At 41.2% G+C, this 21406-nt stretch overlaps 1 protein-coding gene across 3 annotated transcripts in view; it reads left to right on the top strand.

Annotated features, from left to right (window-relative positions):
• The window catches only part of BORCS6 (BLOC-1 related complex subunit 6), a 464581-nt gene that overhangs the window by 32064 nt on the left and 411111 nt on the right, over nucleotides 1-21406 (top strand). For all 3 annotated transcript variants that reach the window (XM_044077607.1, XM_044077608.1, XM_044077606.1), the window contains exon 2: nucleotides 15440-15932. In XM_044077607.1, coding sequence (XP_043933542.1) covers nucleotides 15555-15932 — 378 coding nt within the window. In that variant the 5' untranslated portion in view covers nucleotides 15440-15554. The remainder of the gene's footprint in view (nucleotides 1-15439; nucleotides 15933-21406) is intronic.

Here is a 21406-nt window from a genome sequence, read left to right as displayed (position 1 = left end):
TGCCTACGGCTAGCTATACCCACACCTACCGTACTGATCTGCCTCTGACTTGGCACTAACAAACACATGTTGCAGACACACACACACATTACAGTCACACAGAGACGCACACGGCACCCTCAACGCACACTTACACAGACTACGGCACTCAGACACAGTTGAACACAGTACCTACGTGGACCGTGACACCGGCAGCGGTGACTAACTGTCCCTTCATATCATCATACTATTATTCGCGGATGTACTGTTCCGGTACTGTGTTCTATCGGTCTTTCAGCCTCGTGGTTACGCATGTCCGTAAGTTACACATTCCATGGTTGGCGGTATCCTATTTATTTGTACCTCCAAGATGTTATGAATGTCGTTGAACTATCTATTGTATTTGCAGATATCGCTGAATCCATCTATGTCACCATATATCCCTCTATTGCCTTTTCTGTCTGTATTATATATATGCATATGTGTACATATATATATATATATATATATATATATATATATATATATATCTGGAGGGGAACGTGACAGGCACACAGCACAACCATATGCTGCAAGGCTCATGTACTGTTCAGGTGTTGGCATTCCGTGTTCCACTGGCTGTTGTGTTTACAATGTTTGAGGGCTGCCTATGTAGGAGTCACACATTGGGCCACCTATACATTACAATTTACAGGTGGTCATGTTTGTGTGTGCCATCCATTTTACTGTGTGTGCAGGTGGAGAGGTGTCAGTCCGTAGGGGCCTACACTGTCAGAGTATGTGCTATACGTTCCCTCTTTGCCAAGGCATAGGCATATTGGGCACGCCTCCGTCTGCCTACTGGGGCTTGCACAGTGTGTTCATGGTCTGAATCCCTCTGTGCCTGTAATGGCCTTGGCAATTGTGGTGGGCTATGAGGGCCTTCACCATTTTGTCCCTGCTGCAGCTGCTTCCGCAGGATCATGTTATGTAGCATGGCACATACTATGACGATGTGGGCACACGTGCCTGGAGAGTACTGCAAGGCTCCACCAGATGTATCTTAGCACCGAAACCGTGATTTCAGCATCCCGAACACACGCTCTATGATGATTCTGGTTTGTGCGTGTGCCTCATTATGGCGTTCTTGCATGGCTATGTGTGCATTTCTGATGGGAGTCATCATCCACGGCTCCAGTGCATAGCCAGCATCCCCCACGAGATGGCCATGTGGGATGTCCCCCCTGACAAATACCTGATACAGCTGTGAGGCATGCCAGATATGGGAGTCATGGTAGCTTCCAGGGCTGCCAGCACACACATCCATGATAATGCCCTGGGCATTGCACACGACCTGGCAGTTGATGAAGTGGAATCCCTTGCGGTTTATGTAGCGCCTACCCTGCTCACCGGGTGGTGACTTGATTTGTATGTGCGTGCAGTCTATTGCACCCAGTACCTCCGGGTATTGTGCCACACGGTGGAAGTGGCGCATATTGCTGGCCAACTCCTCCTGAGTTCTGGGGAAGTATATCTGCTCATTGGCATGTGGTAACATGGCATCCAGGAACTGGTATAGTACCCTGGATGCTGATGCCTGTGAGATACCCATTATATCTCCAGTTGGCCTTTGAAAGGTACCTGTGGCCAGTATTCGCAGGCTTACACATACCTTCATGTCCACTGGGATGGGTTCCCCTCTGTTGTTTCTGGTTCTCAGGCGTGGCCGGCACAGCTCCACTATTTGCTGTAAGATGTCCCTGTCCACCCTGTAACGCTCTACTATCTCCAGGTCATGTAGCCCCTGGTAGGTTACCCTTGGTCTGAACACTCTCCTTCTCCTCCGAGGCCTGCAGTGGTTGTCGGCATCATCCTCCACAACACCGTCAGTCTCTAACACATGCTGATGAATCACAGCTATGGCAGCTCCCAACATGTACATTTTAAAAGTTCCCCGTGTGTTTACACCTATGGTGCGGTGTTTGGGAATACACAGGTGTGTGTTGGGTGCTTTCACACTTTATACTATTGTGCTGTGAACACCGATGATGTCATAGGGTGTGTATGTACGATCGTAGCTACAGGTTATCTTATGTGTTTTACTGCCGGAACTGCTATTGTGGTGCCTTTGGTGTTGAATTACATTTGCCTGCCGTGGATTACCTCTTGACCTTCCCTTTACATTTCTGCACGTTGCACCTACCATTTTCTGGCGTGCATCCTGCAGCCTACTTTCATTTGTACTTTCCTGGACCTGGCGTATCTTGCGTTATGTGTGCTACTGCCGGTCTGCTGTCGGTTTGCTTTGCTCTGCTGTGTCAGGTCTCCTATCTTTAATACCTCCCCTCCTTTCTTTGCATTCCAATGCCTCCCCTATCCTGTTTTGCAGGTTTCTGCAAGCAGACTTGTCAGCTGCCGTCGATTGGCCTTCGTGGGTTGATTGGTGTTGATTGCTCATTAGTACTCCAGTTACCCTACTTCCGCATTTCCTTCTTTTCCTCCCCTGACCTTCCTGTTTCTGCTATTGTTTGCGGCGCGTGCGTCTGATTACTGGGTTTCGGGCACGTTTTCATCCTTGTACACATGCGCTTTTGGGCACCATGTGTGCTCTCAGCTAAATGATTTCTCCCCACCCCTGTCCTGCAGCTTTGCTTAGCAATGGACAGGCCAGATTTGCAATGCTCCAATGTGCTTACTGCTACGGTGGCACACCCCTCTGCACGTTTTCATCCTTGTACACATGCGCTTTTGGGCACCATGTGTGCTCTCAGCTAAACGATTCCTCCCCACCCCTGTCCTGCAGCTTTGCTTAGCAACGGACAGGCCAGATTTGCAATGCTCCAATGTGCTTACTGCTACGGTGGCACACCCCTCTGCTGATGTCATGTATCTCCTCTGAGCCACTCCTCGGTGTTATACTGCTGTGCCGTATGGTACAACCTTCATCCGGCGGGACATTTGCGATTCAGTATTATCTGCCTCATTTGCATGGCATTGACTGCCGATTCATAGTTACCGCGCCGAACACTATCGCAGGCCCTTAGCAACCCTTGCACCTTGGTTGTGGTGTTCCATGCCTACCATTGTGTATTATGCTGTAAACCTGATTTCTATTACATTGCGATTTTATGACATTTTTATATTATTTCTTTGTTACAGCTTCCGCACACATGCCCTGCGGTTGTGCTGTGCGTTACTGTGGACATGACATTAAATGTTGTTATTTACGTGTTGTGCATCTTTTCTTATGCCATTGGCTGTGTATTTCGCCATTGGCATATGTTGACGTTGTGATACCTGGGTCTGGCCCTCTTCCATAGCTCCGATGTTCTGTTTGGGAAAATGTAAACAGTGTTTTTTGGTTTACATTTCCGTGGGCTTACGCTACGCCTGCACCACTTCATGAATCGCTATATGCCTTCATTTGCATGGTGCGACACTGCACATGGGGTGATTAGCATACCTACGCCAGGGGCTGCGCAGTTCTGGCGTACGCCGGTGGTGCACGTGGAATTGGATCGTACCTGAATCGCTCGACGGCCATATTTGGCGTTATACCGCCTACGCTATGCCTGCGCCTGGCGCAAGCTTCATGAATCCCAGGGATAGCCTTTTCCCAGCCAGTCCTTACTCTGATGGTGGGGAATGAATAGGTTTATTGGCAGGAAGGGTCCACTGATGGGCAGGCAGTGGGGGGAACGTGTGAAGAAAATAGGGTTGGAAGTAGGTGCCTTCCCCTGTCATTGTAGTGTTCAGAAAGTTACAATGCCAAGCTAATGTAAAGTTAAAAGTAGATGCCTATTTTCTTTTATAGTAGTTTGTAGAGAATTATATTTTCAAGAGTGAAGGAGCGTAAAATTGTCAGGCAATGGTGCAGTGTTTTGAAATAAAAAAATTAGGGTGGGATGTAGGTGCCTTCTCCCTTCTGAGTAGTGTCTAGAAAATTACATTTTCAGTATAATGTAGGGGTAAAAGGCAGGTACTTTTTTCCATAAAGTAGCTTGTAGATAATTACATTTTCAAAAATGTAGAGGGTAAAAGTAGATAATTGTTGTAGAGATCAAATAAGATATTTATTATATTTTAAGGTGTCTGACAGCTTATATTGTTTATGAACTGGGATAATGAACTGGCCAAGTGAACATTTTCATTTTTCATAGATTGCTACTACGTTAATGACCCATAGGCCTTTGTTACCCTAGCCACGTTTTCCCAAAAGAAATAATGATGTCCTGTATCCAAGTAGGACATTGAGGGCCAGGCATTTATAAGCTACCTCTGTCCATAAGGGACAAAGGTACTAGGCCTTGTGTAAATTTCCTATTCCCCATTCAGTGGTCCAGTGCTTAAACTGGGTTCTAGACAAACTCAACTTTGCATGGATGAGAAGCCTGTTCCATAGGAAGTGCAGTATCTGGGACACATCTGTCTCTCTAGCATGTTCTGTTTAAGTTGCAGATAAAATTCAGGTCCCTAAACCTTGTCTTTCTGGTACTCTTTGATTTATGAATATGCAAGAGATTCATAAGTATGGGGTTTGCGGATGCCTTGTAAGCCAAGCGTAGATCATCCCTCAGCAGTCCTATAGGAGAGTGAGTAGATAGAAAGGGCTTTTAAGGTGCTGTGCATAAGGCAGATTTGTTACTCCTTGTATTCTTTTTGTAAGGAATGTCTGAGGTCGCTCTAGTTGCTACTGAAGTTTATGGTCCAATACATACTGAAGAGGAATATTGTACTCTGATCTGTTAAAGGTAGAGTATAGTGGAATAATAACCTCTTTCAACCTAGATGCCAATCCCTTACTTACAAGTTACACAACATAAGATTTCCTCACCACTGTGGCCACGTGGTGGTTGAAGGTATGGCTACTGTCAATGTGTATACTCAGATCCCTGACCACTGTGTTGACTCTTAGGGGTGTATTATCAACATGGTACTTAACTGGGATGGATGACTTCCCAAAGGATATAGTTATGCATTTCTTGGTGTTGAGCTTAAGACCATGGTTTTGACATCATTTGTTAGTCAAGAGACGGACCTTTTTGAATGCCAGTGCTTGCTGGAGATTCAAGCAGTAACTCCCAGCTTCTAATCATCTGCAAACTTAGTAAGCCATAAACTTTCAGCATTTGCTTCCATTTCAGGACAAATAGATGCCAAAAAGGAGTGAGCCCAGTACCGAGCCCAGGGGACTGTGCTAGTAACTGGCCTGTTGGTGGAGGTGGCCTCACCTGTTTTGACCACTTATGTCTTTTATATGAGCCGGTTGGCTGTCCAGTGGGTGATAAAAGAGTATATTCCTAAATTTAGTGAGCTTGTCTGTAATATCTGAGTAGAGTATTGTATCAAAAGCTTTGGCCAGGTCGAAGTAAGCTGTGTTACCTTCATCCAGTGCTGTGGTGACCCTCTCAAAAAATTCCACTAAATTAATAGACATGACCTTCCTTTAACAAAGCCTGTGATGGGTACAGTGTTTGCAGGTTACCTATGTCCTCATTTATCTTGTCCATGATGATTCTTTCCATGGCTTTAAATATGAGACTGGTAAGACTTATGGGCCTGTAGTTACCCATATCAGTGGTTGGGCATCCTTTGTGCAGAGAAGTGATTGTAGCCATCTTCCATTCCTTGGGCACAAAACCTGACTATAGGTTCCAGTTGAAAAGTGATTCAAGTGGACCAGAGAGGCCATGTTTTGTGGTATTTAGTAAACACACCAGGATGTTATTGGGGCCAATTGATGCAGCATTTTTGGTCTTGGAAAGTGCATTGATGACCTGTTCCATAGTAATGGTTGGAGGGATTGGGGTATGCAGTATTTCCTTTGAACTATCGGGTTCAGCTCAACCCCCCCCCCCCCCATCAGCCCAATGAGCCCATTAACAGTAAGTTCTGTGCATTGTTGTACATTTCCCCTGAGGTTACAGACATAGCTGTAGAAAGTTTTGTGACTCTTCTTTGCATGAGAAAACACACAGAATAAAAACTGACTGTAAAAAACTGAAAGCAAAAGCCGGGCTCAAATAACAACATGGCCGAACTTAATATCCAAACCACATTTAATACTATGTTTTTATTTAAAAGTGTGTTTGGGGAAGCTCTCCAAATGTCTAAAAAGAGCGTTGGTTGTCCTTTTCTATTTTATGTTATAAGTATGCTCATAAATGCGACTACGCAGTCGACACTCGCTTTCCTAAATGAAAACCTTCACAATTTAGACATTGAGCCCCATAAATCACCCCCATAGAGTCACAGTTATACCTCCCTTGAACTTTGATAACCTTCTCTTTTATTGTTATACTGTCACCATTCAAAATGTAGCTACACATACTACATCGCCCACACTTAGTCATTCTTGGATGAATAACCTTTTTAATTACTTTTCTTTCCACCATGTTTTTTATATTCATACCCTTCTATAAATAATGGAGGGTTCATTTCCCAAGATGTTTAATATACTAATATTCTCATGAAAAATATTCCAGATTTTTTTGCATTATACAGTTAATTTTAGAACTATCCCTACTAAATGCAATCACCAATGCACTTGTGTAGTTCTTTAAATTACTATTCTGATCAGCAGTTGTTCTGTCAACTACCCCTGTCCTGCCAATATAGGTTTTATAATACCCTGTCTCCCTTATAAAATGGACCTCCTCAATTAATTCATGTACCATTAGATGGGGGTAACCCCTCCTATCGAACATGTTCGCTAATGTTTCACATTTCTTTAAAAAAAAAATCATTATCCAAACTACTCATACGGGCAGCCCTAACAAGCTGCCCCTTTACCACTGCCCTTTTTTGTTTGAACAGATGGCAGCTGCCCCTTTACCACTGCCCTTTTTTGTTTGAACAGATGGCAGCTTGAGAAATGTAGCAACATGTTCGAATATGTGGGCTTCCGATATACACTGGCAGAGTGTCTTCCGATATACACTGGCAGAGTGTCTTCCTAAATCCGTATTTTTTCTATCAGAACATGTAAGTATGGCATGCTCTCCTGATTATAAGAACGTATGAAAGCCAGAAGTCTGTGCTTACATTAATGTAGTAAATAAATTCCATTAATTCAGGGACCCCTTTACTCCAGATAAGGAAGATGTCGTCCAGGTAACTTAAATAAAACTTTATAGCACTGTTATACTGGCTACTAAAAACATACCTAGATTCCCATTACAACATGACAACATTTGGTAAGAATGAGCCCACCGGGCACCCCATTGCTTCCCCTTCTTTTTGTTTAAATATATTGTTCTCAAAATATATGAAATTGTTCTTTAAAACTATCTCTAATAATTCAGTAGCATTACTGATGTTCCCTTTTTCAGTTCCATTTCTTTGTAAGTAATCTTGTGTCCATTCTAAAGCTATATTATGTGGAATAACAGTATAAAGATCCCGTACATCTATAGTCACCATAAAATCAACTTCATTATAACTGACATCATTCATTTTATTCAAGAAGTCCCAGGAGACCCTGCACAGGTACATTATGGGAGAACTATTTATCGAGCCAATGGTCCACCTTTTGCAGGCAGGAGAACTTGGAGAACGATCAATCTAACTATGGGCAGGAGTATGAAATGTCATCTTATGAGGCCTATCCATCAAGAAACAAACTTGACATTATGTACAACACAAAAGGAGACTTTAAACTGTTAAGTTCATGGACTTGGACTTGAATACTACGTTTGCTGATTTTTTTTGTTTTACCCCCAAGGTATGAATTTTGTCCCCATGAAAGATGTAAATTTAACTAATGTACTTATTGATCTAAAAATGTATGTGTATAAATTGAATTTTAACATCTTGTTTAAAGAAAACAACTGTGTTAGACCCTCTTAGAGTAAGTAGTTTGTGCAATCCCCCACTGCATCCTATATTGTATGTATTTGAAAAGCTTTGTGAAATTGACTTGTGAGCTATGTTGAAAAATAATAAAAGAAAATGTGATGGGCAAGAACATGACGAGGATGAAATTTTAAGCTACATTCAAAATAATAAACTAACAGCTATGAAACTGGATAAGGGGGGGTATTGTTATCGTGACACAGAATGATCATAACATTCGTATAAACATTATGCTTATGAACTGATCAGTGTGCTGGAATTAAACAGCATATGTTAATATTAACAATCGGTTACAGGACATGTTTATAGAGGGGAGCATTTCAGCAGATGAGTTTAAATATTTAAACATTTTAGCCCCTAGAACACCCATGATGTTTGGGGTTCCGAAAATTCATAAATCCATAAAAAATCCACCACTTAGACCAACAGTGGATGGGAGAGGATCAGGAAAGGTGGCGTGTGCCCAATACATAGAGAGTAAGTTTAAACATTTTACTTGGGAAGGAAATGTACCTGTGCAGGGACTCCTGGGACTTCTTAAATAAAACGAATGATGTCAGTTATAATGAAGAGGATTTTATGGTGACTATAGATGTACGGTATCTTTATACTGTCCTTCCACATAATATAGCTTTAGAATGGACACAAGATTACTTACAAAGAAATGGAATTGAACAAGAGAACATCAATAATGCTATCATAGGTTCATAGGTGTGTACTAGGCTAATGGCCCTGGGGCCTTTACAAGGCTAGCCCTTAGAAGTGCCCTGGGATCTTGCCACCCAACCTTAGTTCCAGTTCCCAGTACCTCTGTCGAGTAAAGCCACTGGAGTGATCCCTGGGGTGAATTTTCTATTTCCCATCCAGTCATCAAGATTCCTGTTGAAGAGGGCCACTGAGGTGCTCTACTTGACATGTATGGGAAGTCTGTTCCATAGCATGGGCAGTCTCTGGGTTATAAACCTGTCCCTCGAGCATATTCTGTATATTGTGGTAATGAGGTTGAGGTCCCTGGAGCTTGTAGTGCAGAGGAATTGGGATTTCTTTAGCTGTAGCATTTCTAACAGAGCTGGGTCAGACATGGCTTTGTAAGTCAAGCAGAGATCGCCTCTAAGTAGGTGATTTGAGACAGTGAGTAGTTGGGAGTTTTTTTAGTCTAGTCTGTCCATATAGGACAAGTGTTTAAGGCCTAGGATCCTCTTTGTGAGGTACTTTTGCACCCTCTCCAGTTGCAGGTGTTTAGTGAGGTACATGCCAAATGGGGTATTGTACTCCATGATTAGACTAATGAGGGAAGAGTAAAGGGAGACAATGACCTCTTTCTTCCTGGATGAAAAACCCTTAGTAATGAGATGTCACATAGAAGGACTTTCTGACCACAGTGGCAATGCGGTGGTTAAAAGAGAGGTTGCTGTCAACATGTGTTCCCAGATCTCTTATAACGCCTTCTGTGTTCAGTGGACTACCATCAATGTGGTAATTCATAGGAACTGGGTTTTTCACAAAGCGGATGACAACACATTTTTTGGCATTGAGCTTAAGGCCATGGTTCTGACACCAGTCATTGGTCTCAATGAGGCCTTTCTGTAGGATGTCAGCATCACTCGGGGAATTAATAATAGCTCCTAACTTGCAAACTTTGTCAGCCAGAGTCCCTTCGTCTTGGCCTGGACTTCAGACAAGTAGATACCAAACTGGAGAGGACCCAGGACTGAACCCTGGGGGACTACACTCCTGACTAGTCGACAGTCTGACTTGGAGTCAGCTACTTTCACACGGTGGGTTCTACCTGTGAGCCAGTTTGCAACCCACCTATTGATATAGGGGTTGATGCCTAGCTTAGTGAGTTTTTCTATGATTCCTGTGTGGGGAATGGTATCAAAGGCTTAGGCCAGATCAAGGTAGGCTGTATGAACCACCTTGCCTTCATCCACAGCTCTGGTGACTGACTCAAAGAAGTTGACCAAGTTGAGCAGGCATGATCTACCCTTCACAAAACAAAACTGTGTGGGATCCAGAGTTTGGAGATTCCCTATATCTTTGTTTATTAGTTCATGATGACACGTTCCATAGCTTTGCATATCAGACTTGTCGGGCTAATGGGGCGATAGTTCCCAGGGTCTGTAGTCGCTCCTCCTTTGTGGAGAGGGCTGACTAGCAGTGTACCATTCAATAGGGACAAAGCCTGAGGTGAGGCTGTGATTGAACAAGGCACACAGGTGAGGTGCCAGTTCACTCTGTAGTTCATGTAGAACACAGCCAGGATATTGTCGGGTCCCATAGAAGTTGTATTATTGGCCTTGACAGTGCTGTTTTAATCTGTGCAGCAGTAATACTGGGTGCCTGGCAATCTACTGGTATTGTGACTGGTCCCAGGGGGGGTGAGGGGTTAAGTTGGCACTGAATCTGTCGGCCAGTACATTGGCAAATATCTGTTGGCTTGGTATAGGAGGTACCATTGTGCAGTAGCTCCGAGCAAATCTGGGTATTACCGTGCAGATTCTTTACATAACTATAGAAGGCCTTGTGGCTTTCTTTACTATCTGCTGCAATTCTGTTTTTATAGCTAGCTTTAGAGGATTTGATGAGGGATCTCAATGTTTTGTTGAGGCTGATAAGGGAGTTTTTCCAGTCTTGGGACTTCACTTTATTCCGCATCAGTTTCCTCCTTCTGTTGTAGAGTTTGTTTATGGCAGGGGACCACCAGATTTTTTTTGGAGGATCTTGGTTCTGTTGGGTATGACGAGATCCATACATTTGTGTATGTGTTCATACAGTGCATTGGTGTATGATTCGGCGGTCATGCAACTGATCTCCATTTGCATGGGTGTAGTGAAGTTAGCCACCTCTGGTTTTAGGAGCCCAAAGTTAGCTTTGGAGAAGTTTTCATGGTGGTTACCTTTAGGGTTGGGGGGACGGTGGATTTCCAAGATGATTAGTTTGTGGTCTGATCTAACCAGGAAGGAGTTGACTATTGGTGTAGAGCAACGGTTGCCCATGTTAGTAATGACCAAGTCAAGGATGTTGCTACCTCTAGTGGGGGATAAGAATGAGCTGGTTCAGGGCATTGGAATTCATGAATTCCAGGAAACATTGGGCAGATGTATTGGTACATGAGTAGTTTTTTAATGGAGGGGTAGTTGAAGTCGCCTAATATGAGTGTTAGGTTGGACCCTAATATCCTCCAGGGTCCTTAGGAACATGGAGTATGAGTCTTGGGATATGGGGACCTATAGCAGGCTACAACCTGAATCGCTGTCTTACCCGATGTTAGCTGCACTTGAAGTATCTCAGATGAGTTATGTTGGTCTACTAGTCTGGAGGTGTGCGCATCCTTTATGAATATGGAAACACCACTGCCTTTGGAGCTTCGGTCCAAGTTCTGGGGCTGAAAGATGTGGAATGAGTTGTAGCCTGGTAGTGCAGGGGTGATTTCTGCTGCCTTGAACCAGGTCTCTGTTATGGCACAAATGTCGATCGATGGTCTCCATTTTAAGGAGTGCTTCGAGTGAGTGCATTTTGAGATTTAGACTTCTAGCGTTGAGCAGCATGACCCTCAGATTGTATTTGTTTGTAGCTGTTATAGAGGTAATTTGGTCTTTGGAACACTATCTAAAAAAGGCACTATAGGGGTGGCAAGAGCCTAGGCTAGTATCCGGAAGCCCAGGGGTGACAGCTGCAAGCCATCTCTGGCAAAGCAGACAGATATAGATTCCCTTAGAATGACACCAGAAACTTAGCCAGTTGTTGAAATCAATCTTTTTCTGCTTGTACTGTGGTATCTTTCTGGGTGATGGTAGGATGCTGCCCAAGGCTAGGGTCATAGCCACCTGGGCTACATAATCTGGGAGTTCCTGCATGTCTCCTTTCATGTAGTCCAGGGAAGTATGTCTCTGGTCATTTACACCCACATGTACAATGACAAAGTCATATTTGTACCTGTTCTTGAGGGACTGAGTGCGTGCGTTATGTGATGGTTCCTGGCGCCTGACAGGCAGCTGACTTACTTTCTCCTTATTCAACCTAGTGAGTGGGACATCATTGTACCTCACCATCGAGTCACCTATGACTAGTGTGTTGGGCATGCTGTTTTGCCTTAGGAGCTTTGGTTGAGTGGCATGCTGTTTAGGAGAGTTGTGTCTCATGATTAGTGTTGTTTTGTGATGGTCGAGTGCGTTTCTGCCTTGGAGGTCTCTGCTGTTTTGGGTAGATTTTTATTTAGAGCCTCCGCGAAGGTGGGTGTGTGGATTGTATTTTTATGTGAAGGCAGTGCTGTGGTGCAAGTTGACGTTCTCCTCTTGATCAGCTATTTGGGTCTTGGCTGGAGAGTGTGTGGCTTCCACTTTGAATATTTAAGTGCATCTCTCGCAAGTCTGAGTGTTGGGAGGTAAGAGGAGAGGGTTGTCAGTCTACATGAGGCAGTTGTTACATTGCCTCAGGATGCCTAAGTTCACCAGGTTAATAGGAAAATGCACAGGGAACTGACCTTTTAGACATGCCTGGAGGGGTGGGCATTAATAATAAGTACTGCAGGTGTTTCCTTGTAGAACATTTAGTGCTGGTAGCACTTTTGTGTGCTACAGTAATTGCTACAAGAAGTCTGGTAAAGTGCTAGACTAATAAGCTAGTAAAATTGCAGGAGAGGAGAGAACTAGTAGATCTAAGGAAAAAATTGAAGAGCAGACTTTGGCACCACTCAGAAGCTTACAAACAGTCCTGGATACAGCAGATCTGTATCTGGACTAGATTAGTTACAGGGAAGGTGGGAAACAAGTGAAAACTAATTAGAGAGAGTTTTTGAGAACAGTATATTTAACAAAAAGAAGAGGTAGCAGTGGGGTGCACGGTGGGCTCATTCTTAGCAAATGTAATATTGCAATGGGAATTTAGGTATGGAAAGTATTTAGATAATATATACAGGCTATCTGATTTTTTTTTTATGTTTATGGTGCTAATCTTTGCATTATTGTTGCTTGCAATTTTTAAACAAACTGTTTAAGTATGCATATAGTATAAGGATATGTCTTTAAATTTTTCATTGGGGGTAGCGATCACATGACTTGCCTCTCTTTGATATTTAGGAAGTATTCTCTGTATAAAACTATGTCTGAAGAAGTTTTTAAAGTTTAAATCTAAATCGTTAACATCGTATTAAATGTGGTTTGAATATTAAGTTTGGCTGAGCTAAGCATTTTGCTTTCCTTCTTTGCACGAGAAGCTATTTTTTCTTCAAATTTAGCCTTTGAAGTATTTATTAACCCTCTTAGCTGCCTCTTTAGATTGATCAGGGGGCTTTAAGTATGTATGACTTTGTGCCTCCTACACTTGGCCAAGATTTCTTTCTTTTGTTGTATAACTGATTTATGTGATTTCACCAGGGTGGCTTCTTTTTTGAGTTTGTCTTATTCTTAATATGAGTGAGTACAGCTTGCTCTATACAGCTGTCAATATGGCTTAACCGAGATTTTGTAAATAGCTCTGTATTTGCTATGGTGTTTACTGGGTTTGGGGATGTTTGGAATTTAGCCAAGGTGTCACTTGGGTTTGGGGATGTTTGGAATTTAACCAAGGTGTCACGTAGGAGAGAAAGGTTAGCCTTGGAGTCGTTCCTAAAGGTTTTTGGTTTCATTGGATCCCTGAATTTAATTTTTATTTCAAGTAATATGACCTTGTGGTCAGATCTGATGAGAGAAGACATTAATAATTTTCTTTTTAAAGTTGTAGTCACAGCAAGTATTTTGCTAACAAACATTAGTTTTTATTTAGCTTATTTGTTTGGATAAGCTGGCTGACTTAGTAACCATTTTCAGGCATAACGTGGGCAATTACACTAAGAAAAACTGGAATACAGGGTTGAGTTACAGACTACCCCCCCCCCTTCCCCCAATCTAATTCCAAATTAGTTTATCCTTGGGGCAAGACACTATGCCATATTCCCAGTGATTCAGAGAATGTTTGTGATTCTGCATTGCCTCTAAAGTGTGCATATCTGTAGTAATGTAAAATGGACAGCACTCTTTAGTGTTGGTTACAAGAGTGAAACATTGAAGTTATGCCTCATGCTTCAGTAAATACATAGTACACAGTGGCATATTGTAAAACTGAGAAGAGTGAAATGTAGGGGAAAGTTATAGTCGTTTTTCATACTGTGTAAGATATGAGGTTAATGTATAGTATTATATTAGATTGTGTAAGATACTGATTGATACACTAGTTAAGGCACTAGCTAACATCTGAGCAGGTACTATACAGTAGTAGAAAGTAATAGTTAGTTTCCTGCTGAATCTGAATTCAGGTGGGTTGCGAAGTGGTAATGGAAGAAATTTCACTGTGTGATACCTTAAACCTCTTAGAATAGAGGCCGATGGGATATATGCAAATGACCCCTTAAGGACGTTGTGTTTCAGCTGTATGACTTCTGAATGTCCATGACATTATATTTTTTGCTTTTTAAACCTTTATGGGCAGATTCAGGCCAACAAAGCCAAATGCCACTAGCTGTGGGCATATAAGTTTCAGCCTTCTTGTGACCTCATCAGCATAGCATAAGCGACCGTTACTCTAGCTTGGCTAAGTTTTTCTTGTAGTTTTTACTAATTGGTTTGTCTGTGTGGCCTTTTTACTTTACTTTTTGTTTGTTTGTTGGGATATTTTGCAGACGCTTTAAACCCAGCTGATGCCCATAACCATTAAAGACCTTGTGTTTCTGGAGTATAGTCACAGTCAGCTTATGTTGTGCTGACAAGGTCATAAGAAATCTGAAATGTGCAATCCCACAGCTAGTGTTTGGCTTTGTTGGCCTGAATCTATCTGTCCATAAATACTCAAAAGTAAAAAGTCGTGGACATTCAGGAGCAATATAGCTGAAACATTTGATGTCGTTAAGGGGTCATTTGCATATATCCCATAAGACTGTATTCTGGGGGGGGGGGTTAAGGTATTGAACAGTGAAAACTTTAGCTTGGCTAGGTTTTTCTTTTAGTTTTTACTAATTGGTTTGTCTGCATGACCTTTTTACATTTTAGTTTTGTGGCACTGGAAGAGGGAATGTGTGGAGAGAATAAAGACTAGGTGGAAGGAGACTGGCATGAAGCAAAAAAGAGAGATGTCCAAGCACAAATGTTTGCACAGCTATGTTTAAACATGGAATATTACATTTAGAGATTGTTGTGTCTTTCGGCGTTTCCTGGTTAGGGGTCGCCACAGCGGAACTCCGGTCCGCTAATGATTGGCAGTAGATTTTTACGTGCCGAGTTGCTGGCCCTGACGCACAACCTTCAACTAAGGTAAGCCCATTCACGCCTGTCTCCATACAGAAGACGCTATAGCTGAGAATCGAACAGGACAACATCTTACTGTAGGTGACAACACTACCGCAGCACCACCACCGCAGTATTACATTTAGAGATTACCTGATAATTAAACCAAAACAAGCGGTTTAAGTTGGTGAGCTTTGCCTCTGAGTGCAGCTTAAGCGCAGCATACAAGGACAATGGGGAGATATGGGTGCTGACCAGTAAATGAATTCAAGTGATTAAGTATAATGCAGTAGTGCTGATTGGAAATGGGTGGTATAAATGGCTGATTAACACACCTTTTTTTGTCTTGTTCTTTTTTTCTTCTTCAGGTTTTACAAGGAATGAGTGCTGCAGAGCCCTGGTGTAGAATTGTTTCATTGCACCTGGTTTCATGTTTTGTGTTAGCTGTACATCAGTTCTTTAAAAGAACAGGATTTTAATTATATGCATATGATGACTTCAGATGTCGGCATGCATTCCCCTGATGGGTTTGGAGCAGGACTGCAGCATTCAGAAGAGCAGAAGAGTGAGGGTGTTTCTTTCCACAACTGCAGTGTAGAGCATGTAGAAGTCCAGGGAAGCAAAATTGTTCCATCTTCAGAAGTGAAAGACGCAAGGCTCAAGTCGAATGTGAACACTACAGCTTTGGGTAACGTGGGAAAACTAGAAAATTCGGATATATCCAGGGGTACTGGAGCAGTGTCTGAACATTATTCTGGTGACTCCCTTCACTACAGTAATGAGGAACTGTATTTTGAAAGAATTGTCTCCCAAAGTCTCCCAGAGAAGGAATACAGATTGAAAGCTGATGCATCAGCAGAGGTTAGTACAGTGATGCTTTGCTGGCTGGTACATAGTTAGCAAAGCATGTGAGGTGCATGTTCATTTTGCTCATTAGTTAGGGCTATCTTTAGTAGCTACTGATGGCTCAGAATGATCTCTGGTGTGCACACATTCAGTCTGCTGCACTTACACTATACTTAAAACATCAGCATACTTGTATTATTTCTGAAATTATCTTTTGAGTTAATTTGGTTTTGTAGAATGCTGTGATAGAATAAGTTGCAACTCATTGTGTCATTATAATTTATTGCTGGTAACTCTTGAGTTTGCAACTCTGCATCATAACAGGGAGCACTGGAAAATTGTACCAAAAGTTTTCACCTCTTTGCACAAAAAACTACAGTGTATTGCAGTGTCACATTAACTGAGTTTCAAGTTACTGACAGCCAAACAGAATGTTATAGTAGTTGGTAAAGTAAGGCCTAGTATGTCCATGTTTCAGATATCTGACTTTTATTTTGATTTTGTATTTTTGGGGCTTTTCAATAATGCAGAGAATAAAACACTGTATTTTGAAGACCTCGCAGTCACTTCATCTCCTCTTACGGATCTTGCATGGTTGTATCCATAATTTTATTATTTGAGGTTCCCTTGCAGATGTGCACTGGCACTTCTGTGATTCAGTAAGAAAATCTTTGAATTCCAAACTTTCGTGTGTGTGTGTTGGGGAGCCTTGTCCCCCACATCTCCTGGCATGAAGGTTTGAGCCCCCAACACCCATTCTTCTTATATTAATGCTGAGGTCACTCTACCTTGAAGTATGAGAAGTACTTTAATATACTGTAGTCGCAGATGTGGTATGATTTCCCATCATCCAAAATTGTTACCTCCATTCTGAGAATTCCAGTTGTGGTCCTTGGAATTTCAGCAGGAACCCATTATGAGCAGTTTTGTTGCTTGGAGGAATTGATGAATAATCACTTTATTGATTGATAATGGAGTTCAAGAAGCATTTCATCGAGTCCTTGTTGCCAAATGTACTAAATGTGAGTTTGGTTAGTGTGACTGTTATATTAAATGATATGCTGTTTAGCTGAACATTGTTGCTGCAGTACTGTTGCAGATTGCTGTCTTGGGCTGAAATTAGGGGTTGGTTTTGAATTGGAGGCAGTACAGATTGGTGACCTGTTAGAGTTGCGGGTTAGGTGTTTGTGGCATATTGCATTCCTGTCTATGGATATGAGGGGGGTTTGTTTTGCACAATAATGTCTGTTATAGAATGACAACAGGAAGCACCCAGAAGTAAATGGGCTGCAGAATTCTGCACCAGTCACAATCACTCCATTTTAGTGTTTGAAGTCCTATGTACATGGAGTTACAGCAGTCCAATTGTGAAAACTACGGTGTCCGCAACTACAGAACAGGTTCAAGGGGAAGAATATTTGAGGCAGGCAATGTTCAATATTCCTCACATGGAAACACAACTCAATAATTAACAAGTCCGTGTCAAATCAACCATCTTAAACCATACTAAGTTTTCTTATCAAGTTCACAAATTCCAGATTATTACATCTAAAATTATAGTGGGTTTAAAACCAGATAACTAAAATAAACGGTCCAAATATTCAAATCAATTAAAAAAAAAAAGTAAACCCTTCCTGTATATAATAAAACTGAAAAGCACAAAGCATACACAGTTATATATTACAAGGTATTGTGCGAAAACAGGAAGGGTTTACTTTCCTTTTTCAGGGTGGCATCACAGCATATTATGGGCCAAAATGTATCCACTAATCTTTTAAGTGTGTCCGAGATGAGCGGATACTTGGAAACAAAAAAAAATAATCTGTTATCCTTATCATCCTCCTCTCTCCAACTGTGTGTTGCTCTCCTGGAATGAATGTTAGTCGCTATGTCAAACCCCCTTACCTTGCTTTCAGCTCTAATAAGCTGTCCACAGTGTAACCCCTACTTAAAAGTTTGTGTCTAACCTTCGTGAATTCACTCCTTAACATGAATTTATCAAAAGTGTTGTTGAAAGTACACTTGTATTCTCCATATGGTAATGAGGCCAAAAGATGTGGGGGATGCATGCTACTAGCCAACAAAAAATTGATGACATCCATATCCTTAGTGTAGGGTCTAAATATATCTCTTCTTTATCTGATTTGAAAAATTCCAAATCCAGATATTGGATGCTTTTAGCATCTGTCTTGTAGGTAAACTCCAGTCCAAAGGTGTTACTATTTAAACTAACCATAAAATTATGAAAATCTTCCATGTTACCCCTGCAAACAAAAATCAAGTCATCAATGACCCTTTTATAAACCACTACCTTCTGTGTATAAAACTCAGTATTGTATATGAACATGTTTCCAAAATGGTTCATGAAGATGATGGCATATGAAGCCCCCATGGCTGTCCCCTCCTTTTGTAAAAAATATTGATTGCCAAATTTGAAACAATCGTCTGTTAATGAAAACTCCAGTCGCTGCAACAGGTAGCTGGTACGTGCCCCTTCTCCCAACATTTTTCCAACAGTATCTAACCCCCAAATGTTTTTAATACTGGTATACAAAGCTTTCACGTCTACACTGGCCCAGTAAAAATCACTCCCCATGTGCATTCCTCCTGTTAGATCACAAAGTTCTTTCCCATTTTTTATATGAGCCATAACCTTAGATAAATGGACCTTAAGTTGATAATCCAAAATAAATATCTACATTTTGTAGGTATGAACCTCTCCCTGACACAATTGGTCTTCCCGGAGGATTTGTACTTTGAAGATGGTGAAGAAAACTGCATCCCCGAGTTTCTTCACATGTAGTCTCTTAACATCTGTGGGGGAGAAAAAAAAACAACCTTTCCCCTCTTTCCAAAAGTTCCAGCAGTGTACCATTGAAATTTGAAACAGGATTAGATGGTAGTTTAACATGTACAGAAAGAAGCATCATTGAGTAAAGTTTCAGTCGTTTCATTATGCTGTGCTCTAGAAAAAATTACCAAGTTACCATCTTTATCTGCATGTGTATAAACATATTTGTGATTAATTTCTGTAGAGCTAACCATTCATTTTTACTCATGTTGAACTTTCCAAAGTTGTTTCTGCTTTTAACATATTCCAGCTCTGTTTATGCAAAATGCTTTCAAACTGGCAAATAACTTGTCGAAAATTTAGGAGGTACAAAATTGCTTGTATGGGGAACATGGAGTTTACCATAACCTGTTACAAATCCACCCCCCCCACCTCATCACCATCGGACCCCTCTAGATTCATATCAAAATCAAACAACTCATTTTCATATATAGAGACATTCAACAAAGAGTCATCAAAAGCATTTTCACTTTCAATGGTGTTTGCTTCACCATCAGTATTTTGTATTCCAACACCACGTTTTTCAAAAAATACTTTCAGATGCAACTTCCTACAAAACCAGCCCACCTCTAAATAGAGGTCTGCTAGACTAGGAAGCCTGGTTTGATGAAGATTGGGAGTTCCCACTAGCACTCCCAGGAAATGATTTAATGTCCATATTTAAATTTGTCAGACAAGTTAATGATTAAATTTTCTAAAACTATTGTGCGACTCCAGTGTGAAATTCTTGTGGAACATTTTTGCCTCCGCTTATTCTCAGCTTTGTTTTTTTATACTATGTTCATACTTTCATTGTGTTTATCGTTGTGCTGTGATCCACCTCAGCAGTGATATGATTGTGTAGTAGCATGCACCTTGTTATGTTTTTCTGCTTAAACCTGCTTTATTTAATACCTTGTGGGCGACCAAGTCTGCATGCTGGTTATTGCCATTAGCAATATCTGGTGAAGTTGGATTACACGTCTCTCTTCTTTCTGAATGTGTATTATTTTATTTTCCTGGATCACACAATTTTTCAGTGGACAAATTTCCTATATTATTACATGTTTGCATTCACTGGACTTTTCCCACTATAAACGTACGAGGAAGAAGCAAGTCCCCAGACCCTTAATGCTTGTTTGAAATGTCTGAAAAATGTGAAGAATTAATTTGTTTTTCATTTTTGTTAGTGTTGTAGAATGCCATATGTAACAATCAAGTTGTATGATAATTAATACAGTGCCAGACTACCAGTAATGACATTTTCCCCCTTATACATTTATTTTAACCAAATCACAGTTTGTTTCCTTGTATCTAGTTACACGTAGTTTCATTTGAAATCTACATATGGAAACAAAGATTGGCTCAGTGCTAACAATCACTCGATGAGGTAGAATGTTGATGTCAGAACTCTGATCTTTTGTTGAAACACTGCACTCCTACCCTCCCCAGAACTTTATTCCAAGTTCCCACATTTCTATTGTCTTCCAGAACTTTGGAATCTTTTTTTGTCTGACTATAGCAAACCTCATCCGCTTTCTTCATACTCCTTAAGTTTACTGGTTTGTCAGCTTTGCACAGGAACCTGAGTATCATACGCTGGATACGGTTTAGAGGTCTGCAAATTGATGAAGATTGGGAGTTCCCACTAGCACTCCCAGGAGCTGATTATGCTTCAGACTTGAGTATTGTTGTAGTAGTGCAGTTTCTGCCTTGCATCCTGCTTCAAGCGATACAGAAACGGCAAATTCGATTTAAATCTGACACACCTGAACTTCACATCTGAAATATAAAATCCATATTAAGAAGTTGGACCCAAAGGAGCCATTTCATAGAAATGGCATTTTAAATGTAATTCAGTGCAGTTGAACTTTGTTTCTGAATGTGGAGTTCAGTTACACTGACTCTGTAATTCATTCAACTTCTCCCTTTCTATGTGCTACAAATTAGTCAGGAACTTCTATTCCTATGTTTAAAACTGGGTGGGGCCACTATACCTTAACTGCTGGTGAGACTGTGCTAGTCAGCCAAAATGAGTTTAGGCTGTGTGTGTTTGGAAAATAGTAATAAAAAAAATTATGTACATCTTACTAGCATTTTCTTAAATATTCTTCTGTAGGTGAAACTATATGGTAGCATACTGTTAGGGAGAAAAGCCATTTATTGAATGCTGTTCACTTGACGTGCTTTCCTGAATACAGCTGAGGTACATGGCTGAAACAAAATTGCTTGTTTTCACAAGCGAGTAAGCGTCACCCCTTATGTAGTGTACATGTATATGTACAGATGGGGTTGCTGTAACTTTTTGAGATAAAGTATCCCCCTCTTCCACTTTGAAAGCTTGCATTCTATTTACAAAAGCCAACTTTTACTCAAGAACATTTAAGGAACATTAATTTAATTTTTTTTTTCTTTTCAACATTGTGAGCTGCACTTGGTGTATTTAACCCTACGTGGCAGTCCGAGAAAGCAGGATTACAAAAAGTCTGACTTGCTTCATGTTTCCAATATGTTTTTCAAAGTAATAATAAATTTTGTTTGTAAGACCATTGTTGCAGCAGAATGCGCTTCATGTTGGAAAGAAAGTTAAAGTAAAAATGTAAGTGAATCTTGTGACTGGAAGGCAGAATGCTTTCTTCAGGTAATATGTTGCAAGAGT

The sequence above is a fragment of the Protopterus annectens genome, chromosome 7.part0 (assembly GCF_019279795.1).
Source record: "Protopterus annectens isolate FY-2018-M chromosome 7.part0, PAN1.0, whole genome shotgun sequence".
Taxonomy (NCBI): Eukaryota; Metazoa; Chordata; order Ceratodontiformes; family Protopteridae; genus Protopterus; species Protopterus annectens.
Note: the sequence above shows the minus strand (reverse complement) of the source record. Positions and strands in the feature narration are given on the sequence as shown.